Genomic DNA, 22926 nt, shown 5'->3' on the forward strand with positions numbered 1-22926 from the left:
GTCTGACCGCTGGATTACAACGCTGGTGGTCAGACCCACAGCAGTTGGGCAAAGACCTCCACCACTGCCAGGATTAGTGATCCTGATGTATCGGATTTTTAGTTCAAAATGGCGGCAGTGCCAAGGCAGTCACTGCCATCAGGATTACAATATCCCTTCCAGAAAGCCTTTTCATGACAGGAAGACCGCCATAAAAAGGATGTCAGAAACGGAATGTGGGGGCTGCAAACAATCCCTCATCCGTTGTGGGCTGTTGTAAGTGGCCCTGGGGGCACATGAAGCGCCCCCTCGCACCTCCATGCATCGTGTGCCATGCACCACATGGAGCATGGCACACGGTCCATGGGCATGAAGGAAGTGCTCCTTTTCAAGGCAGCTAGTGCTGTGGCCCTTTTCCTAGGCTGCAGCTCAAGCCGCTGTGAAAAAGAACACTTTGCGACCATCATCTTGGTGATCGCATCGTAATGTAGCAGTCAGACCGCTGCCTCCATATTGGCCGGTTTCATGACCATCCCGAAAGCGGGCGGCAGTCTGACCGCTCGGTATTGTAATCACCCTTTAGTTAATGTCTAGGTCTCCTCCATTCTGCTTCAGGAATGTCAGCAATACACTCCCAGTGTCTGGGAAAATCACCTCACCCCCATCTTGTACACAGGAACAAGCCACGAGTGTGAGTGCTTACAGCTTGTGGAGAAGTGTGGCTCAATGGTTAGAGCGGCAGACCATGATGCAGAGGTCTGGCCCGGGACCAGGGTTCAATTCCCGCCTCGGCGGGTCTTGGGCTCAATTTCCTCGGACCTGTTAATTCTCGCCTCTGTGCCTAATTTAATCATGGGTCCCACGCTGCAACTCTGGGCAATAGCTTGCTTAATCTCCACAACGGCCCCAACAGTGCTGCCTGGCTTTCACCCTGGGGGTGCCCAGGAGTGGTCAATTCACAGGGAGAGGCCAGGAAGGGTTCCTCAGCGGTATGCTTACAGTGCCTTGATGCCACGTCTGGGGTGATACGTGCGCTATACAAGCAACACTACATTTCCAAAATCAAACCGATAAGCCTTCATTACTGTGCTTCACTTATACATGCAATGCATATATCCCACTGGCCACAGAGACAAACACACACAACATACATGGGATGTCAGTGCTAGGAATCTTTTGTCCTTTGCCACAGAATCAACAATAGAAAGGGATTAGGTAACAAACATAGTATTAATCTGACTGCGCATTGGCAAGATGCTCTTAGCCAGTGTCAAATAACTCATTTTTTAGTGAAATAAACCTTCTTTAATGCAGAATAGTTTGGAAAGATAATTAAATGAGACTTTCTAAAGAAGGCATCTGTACCACCTCCCCTTGTGCTGTGTACAGACCCTGCACCAAGTTTGGGATAATCCTGACTATGTTTTAAAGGAATACTCAATGCTGGGCACACAGCTGGCTCTGGTTCCTAATTTTTCTAAATTATGTGTACACTTGGACTCGCAAATTTCCACTGCCTGCCCCCAGACACGGTGCACTGCATGTAATGTGTTTACTTGCAATAACTTACATCCTCAGATTGCTGACTATCTCAGAAAACCTCCCACAATACTCATAACATCATGCATGAAAAATCGATCTTGACTTCCTTCCGCTTGATTCCTCTCCTTTCTTTTTTCAGAGTCACCCTCTTCTTACCTTCCTCTTCTTGCCTTCTATTTCTGAGTATAGACTCCTCTCAGTCTCATGCCTGTCTGCCTTAATATAGCCTTATAGCCCGCCGTAGCGGGCTATACCAGCTATTAAAGGCCCGCTGAATCGTTAAAGACCCGAGCCGAAGGCGAGGGACTTTACCACGACAGCGGGACTTTAATTGCCGGTATAGCCCTGCTACGAAGGGCTAAAAGGCTATTAGAACATTCTGCCACTAGAGGGCAGAATGTTCTAACAAATTAAACAAAGGGTTCTCGAAGCTCGAGGGGATATAAATCCCCTCGAGCTTCGAGAAGCCTTTGTAGAACATTGGAATGTTGCTCTGCGGGCCTTTACGGGCCCGTAGAAGCAGAGAGCACTCCATTGTCTGCAATGGAGCTCCCAACATTCAAATGTTCTAATCCCTCTTATTGTAATTCTGCAGTTGGCTGATACTCCATCTCATAGATCACAACCTCTCCTTCTTTAAAATCCTATCCCTGCAACCTAACACTATCTAATCTCCGCCAGCCGATCTATCTCACGAACTGAACCGTTCACCTGAAACCTCCTAGCCCTCTGTAATAATCACACCCAAGAGGTATTACTATAATCTATCACAAAGTAACTGGAGTAAATGCATGTCATTTTTGTTGAGTAGACATGACTAATCACAATAATTAACAATAACCACTGGATTAACCACTAACTTTGGGTTCCAGAGTAGCGTGCTACTCACTGCACAGCAATTCAATGCCTCGTCAGGGGTAGTAAGCTCTATATAAATACAATTACAATATATTAATTGAAAAGGGGTTCCTGCACTATCAACATACATTGGTTTCCTTGGAAAGAATACTATATACAGCAGATCATATTCAAAATATTTTTACCAGCAATAAATAATTTATCTTGCGTGGGAGTAATGGAATAACTTTTTATTAAAGTTAGCCTTTTTTCTTCCCAAATTATAAATCATTGTGCAAATATTTACGAAGCTGCATTAAATAGAAAATAGACCTACAAGTACATACATCTTATTATAAAAGGTGTGCTTCTTGTATTCACCATATTTCGTGTATGTTCTAAATCTTGTCTTCGGTTTTGGCATCAGCTAGTATTCGCATAAAGCCATAGAAAGCATTATAAATATTTCATATTCATAATGAAGGTATTTAACAAAGATACTCTTTAATATTAAAGACATTGAGCTTAAAAACAAGGGCATCATGTTGGCATTCTTATAATTCGTAGGGCCCTCTTCACATAACTGCTTTTTTGGGAGCTGTCTCTGTCAAGTGAACATAAATGTGCATGCACAATTAATCAAGTCATTTTCATGGCAAAAAAGGAATTATTCTTTCCGCCCTGTTTGAATTATATGCAGGGCCACTGGAATGATGCGATTGTGAGTGTGTGGCTTTTTTTCACATGAATGTGGATTTGCCGCATCTACCAAATAATTCCCCATCCGCTGCAAAAAGAATTGTTTCTGTCTCACACAGTACAAAAGTTGCAAAATAACGCAGCAACAGGTGGTGCCGCGCAGTGCAGTGGAAGGATCTTTGCAGAGGTTGACTGTTCGCCTTTCTGTTGTTTATTACTATATTTAGGTATTAAACTGATAATAACGAGGTGGAACCTATGCCCAGACACTGTTAAGTGTAAAAAAAAAAGAGAAAGTAATTAAGTAAATATTATCACAAAATGAGCTGCATTGTGTCGCACAATTTGTTTTTTCTTGCAATATAATTTAGTCAACCCTGCTGCATAATTTAGCCCATCCCTGCCGCATATTTCCAGTGGCCTGTATTATATTTAAATATTAAAGATGTTGTTTCCTGCTGTGAACAAATGCCCTTCCCCTGTCCATCAAATGGGATTCTTTACACTACCTGTGCAGACGCCGCGTCCCTTAAAATGCCCAACTACAGCAATCAGCAACTGAAAGTTGACCAGTTCACATTTGAAAACGGTCAGGCACCTTTTTGTTCCCTGTGTGCAGCGAATTGCATAATTTTTGATCCACTTGATTCTAAAACTAATTTTTTCCTAAAGCCTTAAAGTGACAGCAGACAGGATTATGGGCAATGTAATATTTACCTCAAGTGCCAGGGCTGCACTAAATAGATGTTTCAAATCTCCTTTTTAAACAAATTACTTTTTGAAGGAATTGCCTTATGACGCGTCACATGACTCGCATTCAGTAAGATTGAAATATCTGAAATAAAGGTAAGAGGTGGGAGCTTGGATACAGTCCAAGCCCTGGTCCAGCACTCATCCTGCCTCCATGGTCCTATTGACATATCAGGGTGCTGGTTAGTCCAGTAATTGATGCCAAGATTGAGATACATCTGAAAACGCGTTTGGGTGCAAATAATGACCGTGCATTTCCTCTTTCTCGATAGGTTGACACTGGTGGGCCATTGGTCTGCAATGAAAATGGAGCTTGGTTCCTGGCTGGCATTGCCAGCTTTGGTGGCACCTGTGGTCAGCCGGACCATCCTGCTGTCTACACAGAAATCACTGCTTTTGAGGAGTGGATCAGCGATTTGACCCGTGAGGCCTACTTTGCCCCTCAGCCCATCTCTGTTCCACCTGATCTCGACAGCGCAAATTGTTCTGACAACAGCGATTCAGGTGAGGGCCGACCCTGTGAGATCTGCTATTAGAAGCAGAAAAGCAAGCTCTGCAGAAGGCTGAGTGAGAAGATCTGCCTCCTTTTAATCGTAAATAATTTGGCTAGTGCATGATTTAACTGTTATCAATTTGGTAATCAATAGGGATGTTGCCTTCCGCTGGGAGGATCTAAACTTACACATGGATTCAGACTCCTCAGAACTGAAGTTTCTGATCAGCATTCACTTCCGAGCTGTTCAGGCCAAGTTTCATATGTCCTTTCACTGCAGATAGGGCATGTCAGGCTTTGCTTCCTGTTCTTAAGTTAGGCACTCTCCCAGGCTACTCTTGCAGATACCAAAATGGATGCCTACTCGCATAGAACTCTGTCTACCGCTCCAGACTCCATAGGTGCCAGTTACACCGTAGTGGCTTTAGATATTGTTTTTGAATTCCTTTCTTCGTACTCTCCCTCCAGCCAGAACATATTTTTCTCTTCAGAAGTTCTGTGAAGTGAGCTTTGTGTGATGTCTCTGCCTTCTCTCTTTTCAGTTTGCGGGCGGCCAGTGGACACTGCTAGGAAGGCAGGTGGCGGGGATGCAACAGTTGGGGCATGGCCATGGATGGCTAGCATCGTCCAGTATGGGGACCATCTCTGCAGCGGGGTGCTCATTGGCAAACATTGGGTTCTCTGCGAAGCAAGTTGCTTCTCGAGGTAAGCAGGCATATAGACATGCATGGTGGAGCAAAGAGCATAAACCACAGCAGCGAACAAGGACAAACACAAATGATTTACCTGGTGTTCAGAAAACATTTCTCAAATGTAAGGCGCCAGGAGGTTTTCAGCATTCTCTCCTGTTAGCAAGAGCTGAAGTAGATTGTTCTTGTGAAGAGCCCTGATGCCATCCTACTGGCGAAGGATGGAGTGGTTGCTTCCTTTGTACATTTGATAGTACCCAACACAAGTGGTGCAAATGGGTTTGCTCCCCTTTTATTTGCTGTTATTTCCTGAAATGACGGTTGAAGGATAACTTTTCTCTGCTCATAAAAGTACTCCTGTGGGGTAGTAGGTGCAATTGTTTTATCCTCCAAGCAGTGGACTCATGTATAAAAAGTGCTTTTCACAAGACTCACATGAGAGAAGAGCAGGGCTAAGATTGATCAAATTGAGACCTATCACATTGGTGCCATGATGCTGTCTTGGTCAAAAATTGACAGCAGAATAAGTCTCCTTTCACTACAATGTGTCTTTTTACCCTATAAGTCATTCGCTGCTATTAATGGAAGTGGAAGTTGTTCTGGAAGAAAATTCTACAACAACAGGCGAATGCCTCATTAGGTGAATAAAAAAAATCAGTGGTCTCTGGGATCCACAAAAAAGTATTTTGAAATCACAGAGGAGTGAGGGCAGCAGGGTAACACATGGAAAGTCAATTTGGTTTAGCGCTCTGTAGGCAGCAACCAACAAGCTCTTTATCTATTACTCTCACATGTGAGGGTGCCCTTTTAATCTGAGGAATGTTCAACAATTTGCCTCGGTTGCTCTTCTGCCTTTGAGAAACTTTGTGAACCTGAAAATAACTTGGGTCATGAATCTCTGCTCAAATTTGGGCTTCTTTCGGGCTAGGTGGAATCCTGGCCTTTTAAAGTATGGGTAATTTTTGATCAGGTTGCCAGCCTTGATTACTCTGCCACATCCTTTCTCTTTCATGGGGTGCATTTGTTCAGCAGTGGACAATACTAAATCAATAAAATAAAATGGTGCACAGCTAATACTGTTGCCACTATTTCCCATTCTCGCTCTTTTTGCTTCCTTTTACTAATTCAACAGCATCTCTGCCTGGTTCATGTTGCTGTATGGAAATATTGGGTGCCTCCGGTTACACCTTTTTTTAGTGTATGGGCACATTGCACCCTTTGCCCCTGTGACTAAGCTGGTTAGTCCTTATGATAGTTATAATTCGAGTGTCTATCTCTCACATACCCTCACCCATCACCCCACCAGGTGCTGTATCTCATAACACGATATGGAGGTGATTATACACAACATGACAACACTTCTCACATAGGCTCGAAACAAAAACAACACCCTCTCAACGACGCACCCTACATGGTATAGCTTTCTATCCATTTAGTTAAGTGCGTCAGCACCCCACATAGGGGTTGTAAATACTATACAAAGGTTACAATCCAATACAGTACGGTATCACGCAACGGGCAGCTAGGGTTGTCTTTACTACCAAGCCAAGCGATGTCTCTCAACAAGCAGCAATTGTCATGCCTGCAAAGGATGGACTATAGTGATATTGCAATCTTCCACAGCTATTTGAGAACGAGTTGTGCCCTCCGAGCTGGGTGGTTTTCTTATATGTTAGGGCCAAAGTGGTTGTCTTCAAAAGTTGAGGTGCCTTGCCAACAAATCTAGTCCATATTGAATAACACCATCACGTGTAAAGGATGTATCCTCGAAGAATAAAGAGTGGAGTCGGTACTTGTGTCCTCCAAGTGATGTGTTATTTGTGTCTGTCTTTCTATGACCGGTGTACTCATATGAGTGCAGGAGGCATCAATTAAACTTCGTCATCGTCATCAGGAGCCAGTCAGAGTGAAGGAGTTGACATTGCCAGAAGTTGTACGTTGGGTGTACAACAGCTATGCTTCTTGCCGTCTCCATGGCTTGTTGGATTCTGAGCTAGGTCTATCAAGGCTTCAGCATAGTCACAAGTGTGGGCACCGAGCTGGAAAGCATTAGGATTAACCTATGACCAATTGTGGTCTTGTTAGGAGGAGAGGTCAGCCAGTGACTTTGGAAGTGGTGAAATGGGCGACTCAGAGGAGAAGAGTTCATAGCGGTGGAATAATTACCAACAGATGGACCGCATAGTTTATTGACCATCTACGTAGCTCACTGTACCAACCGACCATCCCTTTGTGCAATTACATTTGTTTGATCACACATAATAATGACCTTATTTTGATTACAGAAAGATTGTAGGCTTAATTGTTCATCTGAGATCACAGCTTTTCACCCGCAGATTTCATGCTGGAAGCGTGTTATTCCACTCCTTTTTCTTAGTTAATGGAAGTGAATTTTATATTCATTCTCTAAAAGGTTCTGTAAAGACATGCACAGACTAGGGTGTGATCAGGTGAAGGTTTTTGCGGATGGTGTCAGCAGTGAGATTTTGAGTAACAACTTTGTGCAGTCAAACACGATTGAATCGTCCAGGATAATTCTTGGCATGTAGGATTGGTACGTGGTGGCCAGGATTGCTACACGAGCGGTGTCGCTGAACATCTGTCTTTCAGCATTTAAAGGCAAATATATGAGCACCAAGAGGGTAGTAATGATACGTATTCATCATCATCATCATAGTAACTTTATTTCAGCCGATACGGCCATTAAAGTGCATTAAAAAGAGTACAATTTTTACAATCAAAATCAACTAAAACGATGAAGAGTCCAATTCACAAGTGCAGAGATATAAACACTATAAAGATACAATATTTCCAATTAGGGAGTAAGGCCATTAATAGCAGCAGTCTGGGAAAAACATAAAAAAATATATTTTAAGAATATAAATTAATACGTGGGTATTAAAATTCAGTTAAAACAATGTTTGTAAAAACATTGCAAGCATAAAAGACCCAACCAGTGAATAATGTACGGCTATACATGTAATGCTGATAGAGCCCTCTTTGTTAGCACATTGCCATAGATAAAGGTCTACATGCTATAAAAATTACAGTTCTGCAGAACCTGCAGCTAGCAGATACCTTCTCTTGGTCCACATTGCAAATAGAAATTTCGATATTACAGCAACAGTAACTGGGTCAGTGTCTCTTTTTAAAATTCTAAAGTTTTCTCTATAGTTACTGATACCCCTGTTTTTACAAAATCGGATCACCCATCTTATTCTGGGACTCTTATATGCTGGACAGAAGAATACCACATGTATAGCGGTTTCTTCCTCCACTGAGCACCCGGGGCAAAGGCGGCCTGCCCCGCCTACCCACTTGTTTGTGCGTGCGTGCGTTGAGTGGGAGGGTCCCGTACCTAAATTGTAGATACAGATTTTTAAGTAGTACTGGTTGCATAATGTCGATCACTTGTTCGAATTTGTATTGGCACGTGTAGTCCAAGAATTCATAGGTTAAACAAGAGGCATCAACTCTCTGCACAATACGTGCCAATCTGTATTCCTTCAAGGCAGATGCTAACGTTTTTTGTGAGATTTCAGGACATGCAATTTCAGGTTTAGACCATAGGTCTCCCATCCCCAATGCTCTTGCCAAGTCCCTTACAAAAGCCAACCAAGGGATTTTAACTGCCCCCATGATAGACAACACAGCTTTTAAGTCGTCCCTATAGTGGGCCAGTTCTGGAGTGCTCCAGAGGCGTCGCCAGTAAAACAGTGGACGCGACGAAATCAAATCTGTTATTGGACTAATACCCAATTCCATTCTAAGCGGGGTAGTAGTTGTATTCTTAGGTAAACCTAAGATCTGCCTCATAAAATTAGTTTTAGTGACTGTGAGTGCTTTCACCGGGCAATGCCCCCACAATTCTGCCCCATATATAGCTGATCCCCTGGCTTGCATTTTATAAATTTCTACTGGGGGGCTTATAACCTTTGAAGTCAAGGTTTTATAGAGTTTTAGAATTCCTCCGGTGGCCTGGGTCAATTTTAAGTTAGCCTTAGTGATTTGAGAAGACCACCCCATTTTATCATTTAGAGAGAGTCCCAAATAGTCGAAGACTGAGACTCTCTCTAGTGGTCTTCCTTCCAGAGTGGGGTGGGGACATTTGGTAGAGTTTACATTAAAGACCATATATTTGGTCTTAGTAATATTAACCACCAGATTCCTCCTTTTGCAGAACTGACCGAATTCCTCTAAGACACGCTGCATCCCCATAGATGATTTCGAAAGGAGCTGGGTATAATCCTCAAACATTAATGCAGGGATTTTGCGGTCTGCCAGTTTAGGGGGATCTATATCTTTAACAGCAAGAAGATCTTCTATTTGCCCATTGAGAAAGAGGGAAAAAAGGGTTGGCGCAAGCACACACCGCTGTCTCACCCCCTTCTCAACGGGGAAAGGAGAGGTCAAATTGCCATTCTTGCCGAACCTCACTCTAGCGAAGGTCCCTACATGGAGACACCTAAACTGGTGGCATAAGTATGGAGGAGCTCCCATGTCCAACACTATACCCCACAGTTGTTCGCAATCAACCATATCGAAGGCTGATTTTAAATCAACGAATGTGAGGTACATGCTTCCACCGTCCAAGACTATATGTTTCCAGTGGATCAGTTGTAACCTAAACAACTGATCAATAGTCGAGGTTTTGCTTCTAAAGCCCGCTTGAAGGGGGGTCAAAATGTCGTGGTCCTCCATCCACTCATTTAGCCTAGCTCATAGCACTCTGGCATAGATTTTTTGGGACACGTCTATCAGACTTATTGGTCTGAGGGTTTACAGGGTCAATTGGGGACCGCTTTTTATATATCGAGATAATTTCGACCCAGCCCATGTGGCTGGGTGTGACATCCCATTTAAGATTGCATTGAAAAGGATTTGAAAATATGGGGCCCACACTGCCTGTTCACTTCTATAGAGGTCCCCGGGGATTCTATCTAACCCAGGGGCCTTATTTGGTAAAATCTTTGCAATTGCAATGGACACCTTAGCCAAAGTACAAACAGGTTGGTCGATAGGAACAGTTGGGAATATAGTGTCGGTTGTGTTATCATTCGTTGAGCGATTTCCTGTTGTACTTGAATATAAATGGTTAAAATGAAGACGCCAAGTGTCCTCAGAAATATTAGGCTCTATGGCAGACTTACTCTTGGCACATCCCAAGTGGATCAAGTTCCAGAAGCCTCTCAAGTCTTTTTGGTTTAAGGCCCTTTTTATTGCCTGCCATTTTCCAATTCCCATTCTGCCTTTGCACATAAAATATTTTTTTTTTTAAAAGACCTACTTTCCCTAATAATGGCGCCATCGCCCTTTTTAAGGGATATCAAGAGCACCTTTTTAGCATCTCTACACTTCATATTAAACCAGGGACTTTTACCCCTTGGTCGATTACTCTTCATTAATTTATTAGTGTAAAAGAATGGTGCCAATGATGTAACAAGTTCCTGATGGAGGGTTGCTAACTCTGTGTTAAACATCTCACAAATTCCAAAGCTGGTAATAAGGTTTACATTTTCCAGTGTGGAATTAACACATTGATAGATTTTACTTATTGTTTCTTGGGACTGGAGTACAGCACCCCAACGGATGCGTCTGCCTCCACCGACCACTATTAAATTGTCTGGGTCCACAGCTTGCCCCAATTCTGGGACTAGTATGTCCAAACACAGAACCAAAGGGTTGTGATCACTTTCTGGCCGGGGAGGACGCAAAACCTTATAGCTTTATGCCAAATTTCAGTATGTATAAAGATAAAAACTATAATGGATTAATGGCTTAGTTTGTTATAAGTAAAATGGCCCGGATTGTCATCAGCGAACCTGCCATTGCAGGCCCTCAGTGAATGTGTGAGAGTTAGGGAGGTCAATTGGAGGACCAAGGTGGTCCATCCCCTTATTGGATAAGCATTTGCTGCAGTGATCAATAGGGTTCCATCTTCCTCAGACAAGATTGATAAAGGAAGCCCATTTAAGGGCTCAAAGTGGCAGTTGAAATCGCCACCTATGATGTAAGGTGCTTCCCCTGAGAGTGTTTCCAACAGGGCTGCCAAATGGTCCAATGTCGGGGATGTATACCCATGCTTTACTGGTCTAGAGTATACATTGATAATAGCCAAGTTGGATATATCGGCCTTGGAGATAAGAATGCATTGAATATCCTGCGTATGAGTATCAAGGCACTTTACTGTAAACCCAAAATGAGAGCCCACCCAAATACATAGACCCCCAGATGGTCTACCTCTTGGCCCCTTCACTGCTGACACACTGTATGTTGCAAATCCTACTTTATGCGGAGATTTTAAGGCCCAAGTTTCCTGGAAAAGGCATATTTCATGTTCATCTATAAAATTGCCCCAATCAGGCTGCTCTAATTTGCCCCAAAGTCCTGCTATATTCCAAGACATAACCCTGGTGCCTTTAGTGGTTCTTTCCATTCCACCCTCTGGTTTAGGTGCTGTTTCTTGCCCAGGGGGGATTGTTACAATCCCCATGTGGTCACATGGGGAGTCGGTTAGCCGGTGGCATGTACCCTCCTCCACAGCTAATAGACTATTAAAGTTGGATCCATACACCAAATGACCAGCATCCTCAGGTACACTGGAATAGCTTGTGGGAGAAGCCCCTTTACGCACATTAGCGTTCCCATCCCGGGGTAGGTGACCCGAGGACTCATCCTCAATACCCAGGATAGATCCAACAGGGTGGTTATGGACAGTGGGCGGAGATACCTGATACAGTCAGTCAACCATATCCAAGATGCTATATCTATTTCTTAAGGGAATTTTGAATACAGGATTAAAGCCGTTCAGCCCCAAAATGTTGGTCCTAGTTCCACTATCGTGTCGCCCTTCTGCGATCCAGTCCTGATGCCCCGATCGCTGTCCTCGTGCAGGGGTGGCATAAAAGTAATTGAGATCCAGGGCCTGTAAGGAGGAGTTGGGGCTGCAATGTAAACCCTTACAAATATGGGGGGCCGCCCACCTATCTCCAAAATTGACTATTATACAGTCCCCTTGTATGTCCTTCTTCCTCCAACGAACCCAGTTTACTCTACGTGCAGAATTTTACTCCGTATATTTGGAGGAAGTGGGCTATGGATATTTAGCCAGTGGGTGGTTTAATTTTTCAATTCAGTGTAAGATTCTAGCCTATCCTCGGCTAACTCAGGGACCCCGACCAATACAACCACATACTGACTCTAGAGGCAAGTCAATAAGAGGTAAGGTATTCATATGGTTATCAGAACCGTTCAACCTCCCCTGTGTCCTTGTTCCAGAGTCCATTTCCTTGGTTTGAGGTAGTTCAATTCCCCCCCTCAAGGGGGCACTATCTCCCATAGGCAATCTTCCATTGCCAGTCATTCCATTTACTGCGGTATTCCCACGCGCTTGGGCCCCCGTTAGTTCTACAACATGGGGGTCTGGATTCATGTTGGTGGCGATCTCATCCCTACAGCCCTCAGTAGATACTTTTGCAGCCAAGTTATTCCCCAATAGATTACTCTGTATCCCATCAAAATGTGCCTTTGCCAGAGATTCAAATTTCACCAACCTCTCCTCTATTGCTAGGAGTCTATCAAGCAGAGGTTGCATTGTCGAGGTAATAAGGCCACCAATCTTTAACAAGAGTCCATCATCTACTAACAACGATGACCAGGGAGGGGGGCAACAGATGCTATGTTCTCCTCAGGCAGGACTGGAATTGGATAGTTGACGTCGAGCGATCCACCATCCTCATTCAACTTCGGAATTTTGGGATTTTTGCCCCTCTGTGTGCCTTTTCCTCGCTCCCTTTTTGGGATTGCCCCCATCTTCTTTGCAGACTTATCCCGTGGGGCTTCAGGGATTTCCCTCAATGCTAGGCTAGCAGGGGCGTAGACATTAATGGTAGCAGCTTGAATGTTCTTACACATAGTACTACGTGGCTGTTCATGCCCCCCCCCCCGTGGAATGGCGCACCACCTCCCTCAAGGTAGGAGGATTACCACCCAATTGAGGGGCTTGATGGGCCATAATCCCACCATTAGCTCTTACTGGTGTTCGTGCCATAATCAGTTCTCCCATTGATGGCAAATTCTAGCTCTTGGGACACTCTGCGCTCGATCAGGGCAATTTCATGTTCCAAAACCGAAGTAGCCCTTATAATGAATTGATCCAAGGTTCCAGCTACATGGCCCCCTGTCCCCGCTTTCCCGCTTTTTCCTTTGCTACAGGACATTAGGTCAAACCAGTATGAGCACTTAAAATGAAATGCAAATATTTTTTACATCTGCAACAAGAATGTAGATACTAATTGCTGACCTTATCATCCAGACGTTAGAGGGGTGGCCCAGCCTGGCCTCCACCGGGCACAAACGGGCCCGCCCTTGGCACATGCTTCGCCCAGCCCGCGTCCCGCGATGCGGGAGCCGCAAGGAGTTTAGTAGCGCTGTGGGCGGGGGGCATGGTGGCGCAGATGTGCTCCTATCCGCTGCTCCTGGTCCTTGCAGTCCAAAACAACACTAGTCACTCCTACGAGCGCCTCCCGCGAAGCGGGGTCTGCGAGGAGTTTAGTAGCGCTGTGGGCAGGGGGGGGGGGTGGATTCACAGGTGTGCTCCTATCCGCTGCTCCTTGTCCTTGCAGTCCAAAACAACACTAGTCACTCCTACGAGTGGCACCATTCTTTAAGAGGCATTAATAATAATAATTAATATATTGTTATCATCTTCATCAATATATAGCCCCACATATTTAAAAAGTCACCCTCTACGAAGCACGTTTTAAAGTAATCAGCCGCATATTTATATGGCGCAGCAGTAGCATACAAGCTTTTAAAATGTGCATTATCTGTGGAATGGGACTAAGACATAAATCCCAAAAAAATCTAAGTTATCCGACACCTAAGTAGTCCCCTCAAATTCCTAATGTTCTCAATTCCATGAAAATAGTTGAATGTGAAAGGATTTTAGAAGAAGCAATAAAGCAGGCTTTCATACAAGTAATATATAAACAAAGAGATTCTATCAATGTGTGATGGTGATATTTTTATTTGGATTTTGATATGTTCAGTGAAAAAACTAAACTCTCTCTTATATAGTGGAAAGATGAGAGCATTTGTGTGCTTTTTAAAATACCCCTCACACACTAAAAAAATCCAATAGTGTCATGCTTCATCATAGGGGTCTTCCCGTCCCTCTACGGGGCGGGGCGTGCTACGACCTACGGACTACGCGGGAGCACTAGGTATTAGTGACAAAGGCTATGTGATGGTGCAGTGTGTCAGTGAAGTGTAGAGACCTAACTAGTGAGTGTGATAAAAATGGAAAAAATTAAAAGTTCCCTGGCTAGTAGAAAAAATTCTTTATTCACTTCTCTGGCTGGGAATATTAAGAAGGGGGTTTTGTGGTAGAGCAGTTAGCTTACAAGTAACACTTTTTTCTAGAAAAACCTCTGATATTTTTTAAACTAATTTTTGTGATGTTTAATAACTAGTTACGAATGGCACTTGCAGGTGCCAATCTGAATGTAGGGTGTTACTCTCCGTTAGGAGCTTTCTGCTGTTTATCACTAACACCAGGGGCCATTGTACAGAAGTTCCCTAGGAGCGCAGGGGTGTTTGCGTCCGCTTTGCATGCCCGGGGGTTCTCTGGTAATACAGAAGGGGGCGCAGATGCTTGTGCATCACGTTCTGTATTACCAGAGGGCCCCTGGGGCATGCAAAGCGACGCAAACACCCCTGCACGCATACAGCACCAGTGCTTCCTCAAGACAGTGTTCCATAATTTGCATGGGGGCGTGGTCCCTTGCAAACAAGGGAATCCCATTGCCTCTGTGCCGTATTACAGACGTGGGCGCAGAGGCTAAGAAGCTCTCAGGAGGCGCAATGACAGTGTGCCATGTCAGTGCGCCTCCTGACAGCAACCCTCTGGCACCACCAAACTCATAAGAAGGCCCATAGCTTAATACAATAACTGAATGGCACATTTCATGCAGATTCCTAAAATATAAACAAAGACGATGGCAAGGCAAAAAAATTGCCTTTCCAATGGTGAGTAAAACCTAATCATAATTACAGAGTTGGTGATATATCTCAGTGGCATATAGTGATATCCTCCAATTATTTGTTCTAATCAATTGTGCTACACTCTCTCCCGCCCCACTGCTCTGTAACTGTAGGTCACATTCCTATCTCATGGGCTTTTTTTCTCCCCTTTTTATATACTCTTAATTCATATCAACTGTGCTATCTTTTTCAACCAATGTGTTCTCTGCAGCACTCTCACCTTTTGTTACCTCTTTCAACGTCTAAAATGTCTTTCTTTGCCAACTATGGCGTTTTCCCTCCATTGTGCTTTCTCTTTAATGTGTTTAGGAGTGTTGAGTCACCATTGTGTGAAAACACTTTTTTTGGTTTTTATGTCTTCTAGCTTCCCACTGTTTGAAGACGACTACATCATTTACCTGGGTCGGTCAGACGAGACAGGCTCAAGGCAGCACGAAATATCCCGGAGATTAAAGAGGGTGGTGCACCACCCACAAAACAAGTGGCAGACCAGCAAGTATTACCTGGCTTTAGCCGAGCTGGCCCCAGATGTAATATACAGCGATCATGTCCGGCCCATCTGTCTGCCCACGGGCCGAGTCCAGGTCCCAGTGGGCAGTAAATGCTGGGTTACAGGCTGGGGCGAGGTGAAACCTTCAGGTAAGGCACTGTCAGAATATCTGCTTTGTGACCACACTAAAGTGTAAGTCTTCAGTAGCCAATCAGTACTCGCACACTAGCTTGGAGGTTATTGAGATGTGATAATTTTGCAATTCTTTGTTAAAAGTGTTATCTTAAATCTGAATCTGGAAAAAATGTACGTTGCCTAAATGCCAGGGGCCTCATTTATGAGGCTGTGCGTCACTATTACGCCGCCGGTGCGTCACTTTTTGTGACGCACCAGTGACGTAAAAAATGTGCCTTGTTGCGCCATATTTACAAAATGACGCATCTAGGTAGATGCGTCACTTAGTAAACCCCTGCGCCACATTATACCTGCGCCAGGTATATATGCAAGGGGGGTGTTTTGATGCAAGAAAGGGGCATGGAAATGACACAGTGAAATCTTTAAGATTTCACTGCGCCATTTCTTGGCCGCTAATGCGTCAAAATCTTACGCCTGCCATGACGCAGGCACTAGCAACATGGGACTTGCCCATGTGAAAGTACACATTGCTGGAGTTGCGTCACTTTTGTGACACACTCCAGAAATGCGTAATTTTTGCGCCTACAGATACGTCAGACATACTGACGTATAGGTAACTCCTTGCGCCATGATGCATCATATTATAAATATGACGCATCGATCATGACACAAGGAGTGCGCACTGAGAAGTGACGCATCGCTGCTTTCACGCACGGATGCGTCATTTCTCATAAATGAGGCCCCTTGCATTTCTTTTATCACAAATGAAATAGCTGGATTCTAGGGGGTACTGTTGATCTACATGATATTGTCAAAGCTCAAAAAACGGATTTTACGAAAAAAACGTGCATTAATATCAAATCACTAGTAATGCGCTTCTTAAACGTATTTCTGTGGTGACAAAATAATTGAAAATTAGCCTACAATGAGGGTATGCGCAGTTTCGACGGACTGAAGACTGCCCAATCGTCCATACTTGAACGGATATGCAGAAAGCCTGCCTAGTGTCCAGGCCTGGGGCGATTCTTGGCATTTCTGCCCTCTAAGAAAAGCTTTTGTCAATATATCCTAAAACAGAAGTATGCAAAACTGCTGCCTCGCTGTATTTATCGATAGGAATTCATGTTTCTGCCTAAATTACCTACAGCACATATCTTGAACTTCAGTACATAAAATAGTATGGTCCCATAGGAAACAATGAACCTGAAGTGAATTCATTTTTGAGGGTGCACCTATAAAGAACATTTCAGACATCCAGGTATAGAGTTTTTTTGTTAACCAAGTGTAGACTATAAGTATGTCTTGATGGATGATTATTTTGGATAGATGGGTGTGTCTTCTTCATGTTAGTGTATGGATTCACCTGTGTCTTCGAATATCAAACTGAGTGGCTCAATGTTTAGTTATAGGAAAGTGGGGTCTAGACTACATGCATAGGGACCACTACAAAGCATTACAGTTTTTACTGGGATGTTTCCCCATCTTCACCACTTGATGTTTGGTGGTGAGAAAGTAAGAGATCTGACTCATTACCCGACCATGTAAGCTCTTTCCGAGCTCCAGAGCCTGAAACAGCCTGCGTTGGCCAAATGTCAAAAATGTATCTGCTGTTGAAGCAGGAAATATTTTCACAGCAAGCTTGTTACTACAAGCCACCTGTGAAGTAGCCCTACTTTTGTGGGCGTTCCTTTATTCCCCTAAGTTTGGAGATGGACTGCTTTGTTGGCAACGGGTGCTTGGATGTGGGATGCTGGGTTGACGTGGGCTGGTGAGAAAACCTCTTCCTCAAGACAGCAGCTGCCTGCTTCCATGGTGAAAAAGAGTACACATTTTAGTCCAGCCTAATAGGGCAGCCACAGGTTAACTGTTCAGATAGTCTGTGTGTAACGCGATGGGCTCATCAAATTCACCTAGATTTTTCATTTTTTGATTACCTGATTTTTGACCTTTTTACTGTGGGTGAACCTCACAACTGGTGACCGCCTTTTAAGACAAGGCTGCTGCAAAGCAGCAAGGGTTAGGGACATTTGCCTGGTTACACATGAACGTGTGATTCTGCGCATGTGAGTCTCCTGCTGTGTGCAGCCCGGTAACTGTGCACAGGTAGCCTGGTGCAGAGGGGACGCAGCAGGATTGGATATTGACCTCATGATCTTAGTGTACACTCATAGGGAAAGTCAGTGTGGTTTACTGTTCTATCTGCAGTCACACTCCAATATACACCTATGGGGAAGACTGCTTTAGCGTGCAGTTTTGCTTCTGTTTGGCCTACAGAGACCAGTGACATATCGAAATGCTTTCTAATCTGTATATCAGACCCAAATCTGAGAGTTCCTGGTCAATATCTTACAAACTTTGGGTACGTCTTGGAACGTCATATTTATCTGTCTCTATTCAGACCGTTTATCACCCTGTTGAGCCAAGCTAATTACATTTCTCTCCAGCAGCAGGAACAAAGCCCCCACCACACACACAAAGGGAGCAATTAAAAGTGCACCACTCATCCTGAGGAGGAAAGGGCTGGGGGATGAAGCAGCTTCATCAATCAATTAGCTGTCACACTGTACCAAGGATGGGCCAGCTCAAGCCCACTGAATAAAGGAGAGAATTCAGACCTCTGGAGCCAACACAGAATGGGCACCTCTTTGAAGATTTGGTGGAAAAGGCCTTGGCAGTGATGTCAGCAAGGGACGGAGCTGAGGCCCCCAGAGGTGATGTGACCAGTGACTCCTTGTTGATGCCACTGTGAATGGTTTCAGCATGCTGTGCAGCAGAGTTGAGATAGGGGCGGAGAGGTGATGTGATCAGAGGTGCCTCGCATTTAGAGACTTCCGCCCACACTTAAAAGATCTGGCACTAGAGGGACAGATATCTTTTGGTTGTGTTTTGCTGCTGGGCACTGGGAATGGAGGTGGCAGCCATTGATACCTGGGAGGAGGAACCCCTTTATATCCATCTAGACTAAGGACTCTGACTACATTTGTCCCCAGGAACAATGAGGCTGTACCCGGGTAGAGGAAAGCTGGTCCCCATACACCCACTAAGGACTAGTTGGGGGAAGAACTGGACTTCTGTGCCAAGGGGGAGAGAAGCACCAGTGGAGAACATGAAGAAAGGCTGGCGCAGGAAGACAATGGAACCAACTCCCTGCAAAGTTCACCAACTTAGATGCCAGGACACCTAAGAAACGTGCTCCTGGTGGCAAGGGTGTGCCATCAGCAACAAAATGAACCCAAGATGGAGCAAAATACCCAACAGGACCTGAGATACAATGAAACACAGGATTTGACATTTGACCCTAGGATTTGCTTCAATTTTATAAGCACTCCCCTGCCTGGAGCATGTGCTCTATAGCTGGAAGTGCAACACCCACTAAGAACTGAGTTTATGGCTACAGTGTCTATGACCTAAAGATAGTTAAAAACGACATAGACACATGTTGACAAATGTTTATTAAAAAAATCCATAATGATTAGAAATGCTTTATTGAAATTGTTATTCATGACAGTTTGGCACTTCTTTCATTCAAAGTATCATGCACCAGGAGTCTAAGCAATGCTTAATTCAAAGATGTAAACAATGCTTTACTTAAAGGGTTGTTAATGCTGACAGTAATTCATATTCTTAAGAGGCTGCAATATTTTATTAAGGAGATGTGAGCACCTTCTTGCAGCGCCTCATTACTCATAAGCACAGAACAGGATGGCATGTTCCTTACTACTGATAATGCAGGAGTATTAGGCGTTATTAGTGATAAAGTGGGCACACGATTGCAATGCTTGACTAGTTATAATAAATGCGGAGGGATTACAGGCAGAGTTCCCTCTAAACTGCACGTTCGAGCGGGCGCGCACTGTGTGTTTCACCTCCGTGCATTGAGTGTGATGCAACGCGCATCTCCTTGAACACTGGCTATAATAAAGTGTTTTGGTAAAGCCTTTGAAGTGACTCCTCCTTCTCTCTGTTGAGAAGTGAGGAAGGCATGCAGAGACAATTTCAATATGAAGTTTCCTACGGATATGCTCGGTTTTAGGGCCAGGGGACAGAGATGGCCAGCAGTTTTTCTATGCATGGAAACTTGGCCTGGAGCGGTCTGCTTCCCAGTCATTGTGCTTAAAAGAAGTGTCTCAGAGCAGCATGCGTTTGTAAGGAGGTATCAGTGATGATGTGGTAGCACAGATAATGTGCTTTTAAATGCTGCTTTCGGGACAGTTTTTTTATTTTTTATTGTGAGAGACCATTGAGAGGAATGTGAACACCTGCATTGGAGCTTTGCCCTAAATCAGCAGGGGAAGGGAGTGGTCCAATGCCATGATGGGAGAGGGGCAAATAAAGTATTAATTCCTTGATGAGTCTGTCTCCTTTTTTGCAGTTTTACATAAAGCGAATCCGACCAACGGTATTGGAGTGCTTTACACGAGGAGCAGTTACAATACACAAGGTCACATTCATTTTTCTAGGCACAGGACAATTACATTTTCTGCCCAGAATCAGAAGATGTTAAACCAATGCTGAGACTCAAGCCTGGTTTCCCAGTTCCAAAGTCTGCAGCTTTGGCCAAAGCACAACACCCCCTTCAATCTTCCTCTCTCCACACTTCCCATAACAAAGCAAAATAGGTGAGTTGAGAGCACTGCCGGGATGGGATTTTTGTAGCACACAGAAAAAAAACAGAGCAGCTGTTCATCATCTAAATAGACAAACCAATGGTCCTCAAACCAATCCTTGATTAATGTAAATTAAATTAGGTAAGTTTCTATTTTAGAGCGAAATATTCATTACGCTCCTTTAGTGGACAACAAATCCTACAGGTAGCAATAAGTAAAGAAGATGTGCGACAGCCAAAATATACACGGAAAATACTTGGTTTATTCCGTTAAATAGCAAAATTATTCTCCTTACTTTCAAAAAACACACAATAATAATACATTTGTAAAAGGTTGCTCCAAGGGGGACGTGAAGAGGAGAGAGTGCTCGAAAGATAGTGGGTGGAAAAAATTCCAAGGTATAGTGATAAGGAATCAGATGTGTTAAAGGTAGGATTGATTCAGCATATCAATCTTAGTGTCCTGGCCCAAAATGTTTTACATGGTCTATTTACATCATTTATACAATCACTGATTGTTATCATGTGAAGCACATCAAGGATGAATGTTGGTAGGGTCCAGGTGAAGGGTATAAGTTCGTCGACGGTTCGACTCGACTTGTGGCACGTAGGACAGTTGTACCTTGGCCTGCGAGTCTTCCTCAGGACGGGGGGGGGGGGTGTCAACCAACTCGTGGTGTGCGATTGTTCATCTAATGGAGGAAGAAGGGCTGTCAGTGCTGGCTCATTAACTAAACTCAAGCACAGTGATTGCAGTTAGGGAGCTTACCCGCATTTCATAGTGGCGGGGAGTAAGGGAGTTTCACTGGGCAGGAACAGCCGTTTCACTGGCATGGATTCCTGATTCTACGTCTGCCGCTCAAGGGGTCAGTCAGTATTGCATCAATTTCTCGGGGTCTGTAAAATATGGCTAGTTACTCATTATCGGCCCCTTTGGTGATTAGCAGAGTTGTGGTGGCGTATATCTAAGTTAACCCATATGCTAGTACTTCCATGGTTCCTGCTGCTGAACAAAGAATGCGTCCAGTACACTTGGATAATTCCCATTGTGCTCTGTTAAAAGGCAGTCTAGTAGGTTCGAGGCGTGGAGCGGTATTGATCTCTATTCGCCTGTGCCGGCTAGGGAGAGCCTCCTCTGGCGTGTGGAAAAAAAGGGGAACCGTTTAGCTCTGTGCCCCGTGTAATTAAATGAACTTGGGTGTACTCTAAAAGGAGGCACGGTTCTACCGGGTGCTCAAGGGAATTAATTCCAGGGCGAAACTTGCTTGGACCCGCCTTCGGGGATTGTTTATGGATGCTGGCAGTGGAATGTATGTATGTATGTATGTATGTATGTATAGGCATTTATATAGCGCACTACTTACCCGGAGGGTCCCAAGGCGCTTCGACCGCTGCGAAACCCTTCCTGGCTTCCCTGAGAGATGGTCCCTTAATGGGTATCTCCAGGGTGAGACCAGGCATCCCCGGCGGTCTGGTGGGGCCGTTAGTGAGGATGAGGCAAGCTAATGCCCAGAGTTGCCGAGTGTGATCGCTGATCAGAGTGGGCACTGAGGCGAGAGAATTATCGAGTCCGCTGACCCTGGTCCAGAAACCTGCCGCGCCGGGAATCGAACCCTGGTCCCGGGCCGTCCTCTGCTCTCGGGTCTGCCGCCTCTAACCAGTGAGTCACACTACACTACACTATAACTAAGAGACATCGGTTCCCTCTGTTTTATGGTAGAGCGCTAACTACAGGGACAGGTGCGCTTGTGACCTGCCTACACGGATTGGTAAGGTGGCGGGCAGAGTAGCATTACCTGTATCCCGCGAGCTCGTCCTCCAAAAAGTGAGACGGCGGCTACAGTACACGGGGAGTGTTTTAAGCGTGTCATGCGCAAAAGCATGAACCTCATGGTGACCGCGTCACCGCGACAAGATGGAAAGTGAAGGGAGACTACCCTCAGTTTCCCATTGTCGGCCTTACTTGACGATAATTATCAATACAATTGCAACATGTAAACAAATAAATATGTGACATAAATTTACAGTGCATACATGTAAAATACTTATTACAAATCAATTTCCACGTGACATATACAATACAACCACAAACAATGAACATGTGAATGTACAAGGGGCCCTCTCATTCTCACCTGGTGACCTGTGACCTGTGATTCCTTTCTGTGGACCTGTTGTTGTGCTGCGGGGGGAGAACTCACCTGCCTTCACTCACCTGATGCCCTGGTGGGACTCGTGGTCCCAGGGTGCACCGTATTGCCTTTGACGCTGTTTGAGTGCACAATTGTTCACAGCTGCTGCTGCTGGGGGAGGCGATGTCATCACGCTTAAAGCACCGCCTTCCCCCACGCAGCGCGGGGCCCTCTCATTCTCACCTGGTGACCTGTGACCTATGATTCCTTTCTGTGAGCCTGCTGTCGTGCTGCGGGGGGAGAACTCGCCTGCCTTCACTCGCCTGACGCCCTGGTGGGACTCGTGGTCCCAGGGTGCACCGTATTGCCTCTGACGCTGTTTGATTGCCCAATTGTTCACAGCTGCTGCTGCTGGGGGAGGCGCTGTCATCGCGCTTAAAGTGCCGCCTTCCCCCACGCAGCGTGGGCCCTCTCATTCTCACCTGGTGACCTGTGATTCCTTTCTATGGACCTGCTGTCGTGCTGCGGGGGGA

General features: G+C 44.8%; 1 protein-coding gene across 1 annotated transcript in view; it reads left to right on the forward strand.

Annotated features, from left to right (window-relative positions):
* The window catches only part of LOC147703677 (serine protease 53-like), a 187351-nt gene that overhangs the window by 147095 nt on the left and 17330 nt on the right, over nt 1–22926 (forward strand). Inside the window, exons 10-12 of the mRNA XM_086932035.1 lie at nt 4080–4311; nt 4843–5005; nt 15398–15672. Of these exons, the coding sequence (XP_086788161.1) occupies nt 4080–4311; nt 4843–5005; nt 15398–15672 (670 nt within the window). The remainder of the gene's footprint in view (nt 1–4079; nt 4312–4842; nt 5006–15397; nt 15673–22926) is intronic.

Source organism: Lissotriton vulgaris, chromosome 7 (assembly GCF_964263255.1).
Source record: "Lissotriton vulgaris chromosome 7, aLisVul1.2, whole genome shotgun sequence".
In the NCBI taxonomy this organism is placed as follows: domain Eukaryota; kingdom Metazoa; phylum Chordata; class Amphibia; order Caudata; family Salamandridae; genus Lissotriton; species Lissotriton vulgaris.